Consider the following 12,061-nt stretch of genomic DNA (forward strand, 5'->3'; position numbering starts at 1 on the left):
TTTGTGTCCTTGTAGGAGCCCTGAGGGGAGCAGGGGGGTTTGGGAGCCCAGGTGAGCAGCAGGCAGACTGTGCTTCCATCCATCCATTACACAGCCCGAGCCAGGGAGGGTGCCTGGCTGGCTGCACAGTGGGGGAGCTGGGGGAAAATATTGTGAGAATTAACAGATTAAACAGCCCAGGAAAAAAGTCAGCAGCTATTTGAATCTCAACTAAACACACAGTAAGAAGGCAAATTGCTGTGGCAGATACCTCCTTGATCCAAGGAACAGAGGGCAGGGCTGTCAAAACCCAAGAGTGGAGATGGGAGAGGATTACTGTGGCTCTCTAAAGCAACCCATCATGGCTTTTCCTCTGTAAGCTCCCTCCTCTCCTGGTAGTGAGAAGGAATGGTTTCCAAGCTGCCTTCCTTGCACTCCATAGTGGAATGTGGTGCTCCTGAGCAGTGCTGCAAGGACCTGGCCCTTTCTATCTGTATGAAGCTTGTGAACACTGACAGATCCAATCCATGCCAAGAGATGGCTGTGCAGAAAGGCAGCCCTGAGCTGGAGGAGCAGCAGGGCTGAATGGGCAGGGAGCAGCTGTGCCTGCAGTGACACAAGGCTGCTACAAATCCCCAGGGCCATGGGACAAGACATTTAACACTCACCAAAAGCAGGCCAATGACTTCACAGGATTTATTCAAAACAGGAGAAAGCTTTCTTTACAGACCTGATGAAACACATGAGTACAGAAGACAGGGAAGGTGTTCTCACCAACACCTGAGATTGCAGAGCTGCCCCTTCCACCCTGCTCCACAGGAGTTCCTGGAGCAGAAGCAGCTGCCCTTCTCAGCTCTGCCTGTGTCTGAGCATGAGAAGCAGAGCATGCTCTCCCTCCCCACCACTCCTGAAGCATGGAAGTGGCAAACCTGCTCCCCACCTATGCAGAAAAGCACACAGCAGTCAAGAGATCCCCTCTGCTGGCCTGCAGAGGGCTGGAACTCATCTAGCAGCAGCTCTGTGGTGTTTGTGGTAATGGGTACAGCAAGTAATTCAACAATTGCAAAGGTAGAGCAGCAGAGAGCTGGAAAAAGGCAACAACTTCCAGTGCATTCTTGGAGCATCTTCCCAAAACCTTTCTGATCATAAGGGTTCTTCTGTACCAAGCCCAGCACTGTACTGGAAAAGTAAATGATTACTAAAATTTATTTTAAATTATTAAAAAAAAAAAAGTAAGAAGATTAAAAAGTCTTGCAAGATTCACTAATTATGAATTACTTTCCCCTTCCTTTGCCAAAAATGTCACCTGAGTGGTTTCAGAAGTCTTACAGTTTGGAAGGAAGTTCACAGATTGTTTATAAAATCAAATATTTTGGATTAGAAGTGTCACTTATCATTACACAGCTTGACAGCATTTCCATAAATCATCCCTAATCTGAAGAGCCCCTGACTATGGGAACAAATATGAAACAATTTTTCATGTTTCCCAATGGCCCAGGATTTTGGCTGTCACAGCCCCTTTGAAGCAAATCGACCCATGTTCATTGCATGATCCTGACTTGTGCAATCTCTGCTTAGAAAGCCTCTCCTGTGCCTCCCCTACCCTGTCATCAGCTGAGATGAAGCCAGAGGTGTCCACGTGCTGCAAGAGCCTGGCTCCACTGGGAGTCCATTTATTGCAGTGACTCCTGCAGCTCAGTGGCTGTACCACAGAGAGCCTTACAGCTCAGAGTCGCCCAACAAAGTCCTAAGAGCAAGCCTTGCTACGTGGAAGAGCTGTCAAAACACACCAGTGCTTAGACCTAACAAATCTGACAACCCTGATTTAAAAAGTGCTTCGAAAGTCAAGGAAAACTAAACCCAGTAAAACCAATCTGTCAGCACTGCACTTTGCGTAAGCCAGGCAGGGTGACTTTGCCATGAGTGTAGATGTCCTCATCTGTGCCCTGGTTCATGTGCTTCACCAGGTTCTTCTCAAACAGGAGGGGGTGGTAGGCTCCCATGGTGCAGGCGTGGTCGTGGAACTTCTGGTAGTAGTGGCAGATGTCTGTCTGCCTCTTGGAAGGGAGGAACTCGTACACATCCACCTGGTCACACAGTGTCATCATGAGCACAATGCCTGGGGGGACAGAGAGCAGCACCCAGTCACACCTGAGACAGCATGAAACACCCTACATGGACAGGCAGCTCGAGGGGAAGGGTTTCTGGTATTAACCCCAGTCACACCTGAGACAGCATGAAACACCCCACAGGGACAGGCAGCTCGAGGGGAAGGGTTTCTGTTATTAACCCCAGTCACACCACAGACAGCATTAAACACCCCACAGGGACAGGCAGCTCCAAGGGGAAAGGTTTCTGTTATTAACCCGAGTCACACCACAGACAGCATTAAACACCCCACAGGGACAGGCAGCTCCAAGGGGAAAGGTTTCTGGTATTAACCCCAGTCACACCACAGACAGCATGAAACACCCCACAGGGACAGGCAGCTCGAAGGGAAGGGTTTCTGGTATTAACCCCAGTCACACCAGAGACTGTGTTCAACACTCCAGGCAGCCAACAGGGAGCAGGCAGATCCCAGAGTGTCCTGGGTTGCCTAAATGATGCTTTTATCCCCAATTCTCTGTTCTGTTTATGCTGAACAGTAAGTTTTGCACCTTTAGGACTTGTACCAGAGAGTGAAGGGGGCAGAGAAGAAGCTCAGTTTGTTTTCAGACACTGCACTCACTCCTCCACACTCCTGCTTCTGCACTGTGCTGTCTGCGGATGGACAGACAGCGGGACAGAGCTCTCCTTTGCTTTTAGTTAGTTTTAGCTAGCTGAGGCAGAGAAGTTCCCTGACTGTGGGGTTTTTTCCCTTTTCTTTGGCCCTGTTTACCCTGCTCTGGATGAACACCCAGGGCAGCACCGGCAGCTGCACCTGAGGCCACCGGGCCGGGCCTGGCCTGGACACTTCCAGCACTGAGGGACTGACCAGAGCCTGAGTGAGCTGAGCTGCAACCCAGGGAGGGACTGTCTCAGTTTGTCATCTCTTTTGGAGCAGCAAGGGGTTTTAATATTGTTTAGGTTTTATTGTTTAATAAACAGGGTTTATCCACTTTTCTCCAAGCAGGTATTTTCTCCTGGACCGATTGGTGGCAGGGGCTGATTCAATCTGCTTTCCTAGAGGAGCCCTTCGGGGGTTCTCTCCAAAATTTGCTCTGACCCAGGACACAGGGGAAGGGTTTCCATTATTAACATTCAGAACACAGGGGCAGAGAACAAGTCTGGCCAGACAAGGCTCTTTTCTGAAGCCCTCCCTTGCCAAGTGTACGATCAACGTGATTTCAGCTGATTGTTTACACTGACAGCCATGCCAAAAGGACAATTTTTAAGAGTGCTACCATTATCTGTGACCTTCATGGAAACTTGGGTGTCTGCCAAGCATGCACTGCAATTAGCTGATGTGAACAGCCCATCTCAAACCTGCCTGGATAAGCAGAGATGAGACCTTCACATTTGTCCCAGCTGCCTCTTGTGAGTGCAGGGAAATGGAAGGGCCTGTGCTGGGAGATGCTCAGGGACTGAGCAGCCTCTGCTCCTCAGGCTCCTGGAGCAGAGCAGTGCTGCCCTCCTGTGTCTTGTCACCCAAGGACATCACACCAGGCAGTGCTGGGCACAGCCAGATCAGATGGAAGCCACAGTTAGCAGCTACTTTTCTTCTAAGTGCAAGAATATAGCAGAGAAACTGAATCAGTGTGTAACATCACAGAAAATTCATGCAGTATCTGAGACAGCAAGGACCATGAAGAACTGTAAGACATTAAAAGAACCTAAAGTATATTTTAAACATGTCTTCATTCACCTTTTCAAATGAAAAATTTCCATCACACTCAGGACTTCCAGGGAACACAGAGGTGGAAACTGGAACTCATCTGTGCCCTTGAATTTGGCAAGGTCATTTGCTTTACAAAGCAAAAAGCAAGAGGATTTGGCCCAAAGTTAAGCCCTGGAGGAGCTGCTGTTTGACGTGTGTGTCTTCAAGCCCATAACTCCAGTTAACAATTCTGCTGCTGAAGTAATTGTGCTGTTGCACAGCTGCTCTACACATATCCAAGCAATGATGCAATGATTTAATAGGTGCTGGGCTTGGCAAAATCATGAAGCAGCTCCGTTTACACAGAGACAGAAAGTGCCTCTGCTCCAGCAGTGATGAACAGAGGTGGGAGCAGACAAAGAGAAGAAGCACAGCAGTTGGACAGCCCATGGGAAACAAGACTTTACATCTCTGCTGTGATTTCAAATACATGGCAGCTTCCCCAGAGGTTCACTCCTTTTCATTCAGCTGGTCATGAGAGCTGCTCTGCACTAGGCAGGAAAATGTTTGCAACAGCAGAATGTAAAAAGGAGTTGCTTTGCTGAGAAGAGCATATCACTGACCTTTTCAGGGCAACTATTCAGCCTGACCTTCCACAGACCCCCAGTAAGTCTTTATGCACATACACACATATATTTATATATAAATAATATATGGAAAAGAAACAGGCACACCCTTAGAATTCATTTACAGTAATCAGATTTATTTGCCTGACCAGATCTGAGCCTGCAGGAGACACATCCTTCCTTTTGCACCCTGTGGGAAGTGCTCTGGCACTAGAAGCTACAAATCCTAGAGGCCATCCTAGTGTTGCAGCCTGCTCTCCTGTTTCCACCTGGAACTGGGCCATGTTTGTGACTGCTGTTTCAGAGGGGTGCTGCAAACCACTTACTTTAATACAACTAAGCTGCTGCTCTGAAGACAGGAAGCTTAAATTTTGGCACAGGACAAATACTGTAAAAACACTCTGATAAGCCCCATAAATTTGTAGTTGTCTTTGAAAGAAGGCATCTTGGAGAGTTCCTGCCTGCAAACTGAACCAGAAGTTTAGAGGGCAATATCTTACCAAGCATTCCTGATGATGGTGGATTAGGCTGAATATGCTCCAGGGAATTCTCCTGCAGAATGTCCCAGAGCTGCCACTGCATTTTGGGATTCAGGATATAGAAGGGTTGCTCTGGGTGTGCTCTGCGATACGCCTTATAGCTTTCAAAAAAGTTGTAATCTGGTTTTCTGTACCACTGCAAGACAGAATCAGGAGGTCAGATTATTTCTGGCCCACTCTACTGTAACCAGCAGGAAACAAAGATGAGTCAACCTGCTGCTGCTGGGGAAGAAGATCCTGCTGCACACCCTCACTCACTGTCCCCTTGGGTCACTGTGGTGAGCTGACTCAGTACACAGAGCAGGGAAACCCCAAATCTCAATTTTGTAATTTCATTTTGCACTCCCCAACAGCAGACAATGTTGAGAACTCTGCCTTAAATGTTCCAGACCCAGATCCTTCTCCACAAGCAGCATATTCTGCAGGGAAGTCTTCCCAGCTCAGCCTCCTGAACCAGGCTGAGCTGATTTACACCCTTAAATTTCCCCTTTCAGTAAAAACTAGGAATGGTTTACATTTTCCTAAAGTCATTTTGAGATTTTTTTTCTCAATGTTAGAAATAGCTCATCCTGGTGTTACTGACTCTTAAACATGCTGTCTATAGCCCTTTATGCCTCCTGGAGCTGTGGGACAAGGCACAGAAATAAATAGCAGTGAGGAAATAGGAAATGCAGGCCAAAGAAAGAATGCAAAGACCTCTCAGTTACAGCCAGAATTTAAAATAAAAGTAAAGAATGGACTATTCACTCCTACCTGCTTTCACTGTGAGCCTCCAGAGCTCATCATCACATATCAAACAATGTTTTTTTGTACTCAAAATCAAAAGTGAATTGCCAAGGGGATTGCACATCCACAGGTGAAAGCTGACACAGACCTTCAGAGGGTTTCCCAATCCATTCATAATGCATCAAGTATATGCCATGGCTGACTGCTGCTTGAAATATCCAAGCATCAACCACCAGCAAATCTTAGATTAACCATCAGAGAGGGGGAATCATCCTACAATGAGACACCTGCTGCAGCCAGCAGTGACCTCCTCCCTGTGCCATCAGCCCATGGGAAAGTAAAGGTGGTGACCCATCATCCTTGGCCTGAGGCCCTTCACAGGGATCAGAAGCAGGCAAGAGTTTTCTTAGGAGCACTCATGCATGGAATACTCACAGAAGTACACACAGATATATCCATAAAACAAAAAGGCAAACAAGAAAGGCCTTGGAATGAGTGATTGCACATTAGGAGGAAGTGGTTTAACAGAAGCACTTCAAAGCATGTGAATTTGATTTTATTTACTAAAAACTCAGCCTTACCTCATGAATTTCTGCATGATATGGTGCTGGATCCCAGACAATTAAGATTCCAGTGTTATATAATGGTTCCTTCAGGAACTGCTGCTCTTCAACAGTTACAAGCTTGGAAAACAACAACAGATACATTGATATGCAGTATACTATCAGAATTAGCAGGCAGCCAAGCAATAAAACACCTGAAAATGGCCAGAGCCACCCTACTGCTGGTTAGTGAGCATGGCATGTGCACAGCAAGGACACAGCCCCAGCAATGCCCTTCCAACTCCCAAGCCAGTCCTGCCAGGCAGCAAAGGACTTGGTGGAGAGTCCCAAGAGAAGCTGCCATGATGCTTCCCAAGGTTTCCCATCCATCCATCCATCCATCCATCCATCCATCCATCCATCCATCCATCCATCCATCCATCCATCCATCCATCCATCCCCAGGAACACACCAAGGACAGGAGCTGCAGAGTGACCCAGCCTGTGTGAGGATGCCAGCACTACAACACCAGCTGCTGCCAGTCCAGGCAGAGCCTAGTGCAAATACACTGTTGGATCTACCAAGAGCCTTCATTTTACCCAAAGAAAGGCCTGCAGGTGGGTGGTTCCCCCCAGCAACAGGAACCCTGGCAGCCTGCTGAGACCATCAGTGCAAGAGATGAGAGACTACAGCATCTCCAGCCAATCCTGCCTCATGCCAAGCCCCTCATATCCTCTGTAGAGCAGGGAGGGGATGGCTCAGGCAGGGGAGGCTGGAATCTGAGAGCAGCAACGAGAAGAAAAGCTTCAAATAGAGTTCTCTTTTTACACAGAGAGAGATAACCACCACTGCTTGGGACACCCAAGGGCAACCCAGGTTTGCAGCAGAAAGAAAACAATTTTAATCAAACTATTCATTTCCTGTCCTCCCCACCCACCCACAGCCATAACCTGTACAGGCACAGCTCGTAAACACTGAAATCATAAATCATACAAATCAGCTTCCATTTGTCCTGATTATCTCCACAGATCTAATTACGAGCTAGCCAATTAGTCCTTGAGCATCCTGGCTGCCTGCATGGCTGTCCCCAAAACCAGAGTACAAGGATGCTGCAGCCAGCCCAGATGGGAATTATTCCAAAAGTTTCCTCACATCTGTTCTTAACTCTGTGGGATTAGGCCTTGGCCTTGACCATGCACTGCCTGGTTTCATTTCCTTACAGTAGCTAAACTATCTAGGTCACTGACAGCTGGAGTGTGCAGTGCTGCAGGTGTGGACACCAGGGGCAAAAGGGGCCCAGCAGCTGGCACCAGCCATCCCCTCAGCTGGCACAGGTGGCATGGAGCACTGCACAGGGGCAGGGATATGGAGAGGAGCACGTGCACTTTATTTCCATCTCACTGTTTCCATAGCCATGCGTGTTGGCAGAGGCACACGAACCCTGAGAGAGCTGTGACAGGCACAAAAGCAAAGGGACAAGAAGCCAGGTGGGAAGCACCTCCACAGCCACTGCTGCCTGTGTCCTCCCACACACTGGAGCTGGCTCTGGGCACTGCCTGCTGGCCATCAGTCACTGAACCTGGCTGCTGAAGCAATCTAGCTCCCCATTTACCCTCAGCGTCCATTTGTTGTTTAATAGCAACAAATTCATTTAAATTACTACATGAATGACTTGTCTTGCCCAGATTTTTGATCCTAATTAGTCAAGTGATCTATTGGTCTTCTGGTTTCTTCTTTAGCCAGTTCACTGTGTAACAGTATCTTGTTCATACAGTCCCTATCCTCTTAGTATATTTATTGGCCACATCACAATGATTTCCTTCCTTCCTGCTACCAGCAGTGTCCTGCAATCCAAACATGCTCTACTTTCCCACCACAGCCTTCCTCCATTCCACTGATGTGCTATCTCCTTTCTCTTCCTCCCTGCAGACTGTGAGTGCCAATAACAGCAAAGGCAGCCAAAGCAGAGTGTGCTCTCTGTGACAGCCCAGTAGAACTGGAAACAAAGGCTGGGAAGAACAAGGTGCTGTGGCCCTTGGTCAGCTCTGCAGAAAGGAGCTGTGTCCTCCAGCATGACACTGGCAACCCCTCACATGTACCTATGCCCTTGTTTTTGCAAGATGTGACTGTTTCCCAGGGCAAATCAATGCCTTGTGTCAGACTGCAGGAAAACATGCCACTCAAAAAGCAGCAGTACTGATGAACCAATCAAGGCCTGAGAAAATAAATGAGGCAACATTAAATAAATTCTTTATTTAGAACAACTATGAAGCTTGTGGGCTTACAAGCATATTCTCAGATCTGGAGCTCCCAAATTTCTTGCCTTCTTGTCAGTACCAATCCATTAATCTTTCCCTATGCACACAGATGTACAAGATACTCCACTCTACTCTTAAAAACTTCTGCCCCCATGTATGTCCTAGAGACTGGCCAGAAAATTACAGAAAATTATCTTAAAATAATTATTAAGAAACTCAGGGCCACTGGCCATGTGTGCCAAAGGGATATTACTCAATACTGACCAGCTTTGACAGATCAGATTTAGGAGATCCCATTTCCTTCACTTTGGCAGCAGACTGAGGTTGATCAGCAGTGAGAGCCAAAATAAAAGCAGCCAAGGCCCAAACCCATTCCTTTTCCCAGTTATAACACAAGAAAAGCCAGCCCAGAACAAGAACAAATTACAGCTTGTCCAGTACCTGATGTCTGTAAGAGCTCTGGGCAAGGCAAGATAAGGCACAGCTCCTGCAGAAAGCTAAAAGGATAATGTGATCAGGCCACCCCACTAACAAGAAGGTTTAAATGATGTCACCAAGACTGAAAACAGCACTGAACCATTCAAAGTGCAAATAAAAACATGTAAGAAAATCAGGCTTCCAATCCAATGGTCTCTGCAGTTAACAAACTGCAGTCAGAGCTGCTCAGTTTAGAAACCCCAGATGAGACTCCTGCACTACACACATGGAAAACATCTTTTCCCTGGTCAGCAGCCAGATCAATGCTGCCTTTTGAGTCAACTTCAGCCTCTACAAACTGCAGCAATATTGTTCTCCCTGCAAGTGAAGTTTCCTGAGGGTTCTCCATTCAGAGGGAACATCACCCATGACTGCAGGCTGATCTCATGGAGAACAGAAGCACTGGAATGACATGGCTGTAATTCCACTTGGTCCAAAGTAGGAGGATCCACATGGAGAGTCCTATCACAGCTGTACAAGCACACAGTTACCCTCCTCCCTGAGCAGATAACACTGACAGCACAGAGGTCATGCACCTATTTTCATATCACTGTAAGCTTGGCCATGAGCACATCCTCCAGAGAAAGTTTGCTTAAGTGATAACACCTATCTGACATTAGAAAAATACACAGAGATAGGAAAGATAAAAAAAAAAAAAAAAAGAAAAATGTCAAACAGGGCACAGAAATCAGCAGCCAGATCTGTCTGCTCAAACCAGACTGGTTCAGAAAGGACAAACTGTCACCCTTCTGACTGGAGGTTTACTGCAGAGGAAGCAAGCAACAGCAAAGAGCACAGCAGCAAGTGAAGAGTGGCCCAAGAGCTGAAAGAGGTAGCAAAAACAGTCACACAAGAAACAAGAATATTTTAAAAGACACACAAAATGAAGGAGGCAAGCTGGTTACACATTAGCTCTGTCTTGCCTTTGAAGAGGATGGTCAACCTCCTGCTGCTGTTTTGAGAAACTTCAAACCTTGTTACACAGCAGCATCCATGCTCTCCTCACACAGAGGCAGGTGAGAAAACTGCAATCCTAAAAATCTTAGCTTTGGGGTAAGGAAAAGAAACTGCCTTTTTGGTTCAGGCTTACAAAAGCTACACTTCAGCCACTCATCTCTCCCTCACTCAGCTCCCTCAGCCTTCATGTGCCTACAACCTCCTCCTCCTCCTCTTGTGGGGTGAGGAGATGCTTGTACTCAGTGCTGCACCAGGTCCTTTAACCAAATGTCTCCTGGCCTGTTCAGTCCTGCTCCATTCTCTCACCAGCACATCCTACTGTGATTTCCTCTTTTGTCTTGCATATCTACACTTGAAGATTCCTCCCTCCAGAAAGGACAACCATGAAGGGTAAGAGGTCTGTGGAGGAGAGGTGCAAGCACTCTGAGATGTGCCTACAAGAGCAAGGGTCTCACTCAGCTCCTGGACAAGGGGCAGACTGACTCTGCTAATGCACTGTGGCACAGGGTGCTAACCCTGGACAGTCTGGCCAAAGGCAATCAGCAAAGGGACACCTTGGTGCCAACATGGAGCTCCCAGAGGCAGGGAAGATGTAACTCTGTGAGCAAGGCCTTGCATTAAAGGCACTTTTTGCCATGCTCTGCAATGAGGCCCTGGACCCACCAGAGCCCATCTCTCTCCTGGCTGTGCACAGGCTACAGATTTACAGGTGGGTCTTGTGTCAAGAGTCTTCAGCCATGTGGCAGCCCTGGTTAATGTGTTACCTACAGAGTCTGCAGCCTTGTTGGCAGTAAAGAAACACTGTTCTTTTATTCAAACCACATAAATGTTCTTCATACCCATCTGTGGGCAGGTACAACTCATCCCTTGGCACACCTCTCCTTGCTGACCTGCACTGGCTGAGCTGTTCCTGCCTCTCACTCCAAGGACACAGCAGCAGCATGGAGCTGGCCTTCACAGAGCCTTTGAGCAAAGACAAACACAGATTACCTTGGGCCTGCTGTAAATCACAAGCAGGCCACTGCAAGTTTGCAAGTGCATGCCAGTGCCACTGCAGCCACCTCAGATTTACCAACTGTCCCCATTCCAAGGAGAACAGCCATGTGCTAGGGACTGGAGAAATCAGATGGACAGCCCTCCCAGCTCCCAGACAGTGCAGCCACACAGCTGTGCCATGCTTGGCCTGCTTGGTGCCCCCTGCTCAGACCTACCTGGGAATTGACAAGGCGAATTGTTGTCTTCTGGCCCACGTCATCCTGGAAGCCCCTGACAGGAGCCCCGTTGAAGCGCAGGACGGCGTCGTGGCTGTCTGAAAGCCAAGAGAGGGAGAAGCTGTGAGCCAGCAGCTGGATTTGAGTGACACCACCACCAAGTGACATTATTCACCTGCACTTCTAATGCAGTCTGCTAAATCCCTGGCTTTCAACCCAACATCTAGAAGTAGCAAGTCAGATTCTTTAGAGGAAGATGTGGCTCAAAGTTTATGACCAATACTCTTTTAAAAATCTACTCTCTAAAACTACAACCAGCTGCCAGGTTGAGAGCACAGCCCCAGCATTTGCTCTCCCTCTGCCTCCTTCCAAACACTTTACCATGAGATAGACCAACACACAATTAATTTACCACATGGCTGACTGCAAACCAAGAAACTAGGAAGTAGTGGCAAGCCAGCATCCTCCCTTCCAGCCTGGAGGCTGACCAGCTCCAGAAACATGCACACCAAGCACAGTGCAAAGCCAAGCTGTCCTCAGCCTGCCAGCATGCCTCCCACTGCTGTGCCTCCCACAGACCCAGCTTCTTACATGCCTTGGGGTTCACTGCATTTTCCTCTGCTGGCATCATCTCTTAAGATAGCACAGCACTCCTCCAGCCCCCTCCTCTGCCTTGGCACAGCCAGCCAGGCCACTGTAACACCTGGAGTCAGGCTGCTGCTGTGACTCCAAGGGAGGCTGTGCTTGTCAGCCTGGCTCCTCCCTGCCCTGTGGCTGCATTTGGGTAGGAAACACTCCCTGTGATCAGAGGGGCTGAGTTAGGGAAGCAGGGTGATCCTTCCTGCATTCACACTGAGCCCACATGACTGCAACACACAGCACCTGCAGCAGGGCCTGTGGGAACTGCCAAGCTCCAGGGCAGAAGGACCCACCTGGTCTAGAACTGGCTC

General features: G+C 48.2%; 1 protein-coding gene across 4 annotated transcripts in view; it reads right to left on the minus strand.

The window, feature by feature from the left end:
- Positions 1-661: 661 nt before the first annotated feature.
- ST6GAL1 (ST6 beta-galactoside alpha-2,6-sialyltransferase 1) overlaps positions 662-12,061 on the minus strand; it is a 47,633-nt gene continuing 36,233 nt past the window's right edge. For all 4 annotated transcript variants that reach the window (XM_058031498.1, XM_058031499.1, XM_058031502.1 and 1 more), the window contains exons 5-8: positions 11,112-11,209; positions 6,248-6,349; positions 4,902-5,076; positions 662-2,098 (exon numbers count right to left, since the gene is read on the minus strand). In XM_058031498.1, the coding sequence (XP_057887481.1) occupies positions 1,857-2,098; positions 4,902-5,076; positions 6,248-6,349; positions 11,112-11,209 (617 nt within the window). In that variant the 3' untranslated portion in view covers positions 662-1,856. The remainder of the gene's footprint in view (positions 2,099-4,901; positions 5,077-6,247; positions 6,350-11,111; positions 11,210-12,061) is intronic.

This window comes from Melospiza georgiana, chromosome 10 (genome assembly GCF_028018845.1).
Source record: "Melospiza georgiana isolate bMelGeo1 chromosome 10, bMelGeo1.pri, whole genome shotgun sequence".
Taxonomy (NCBI): domain Eukaryota; kingdom Metazoa; phylum Chordata; class Aves; order Passeriformes; family Passerellidae; genus Melospiza; species Melospiza georgiana.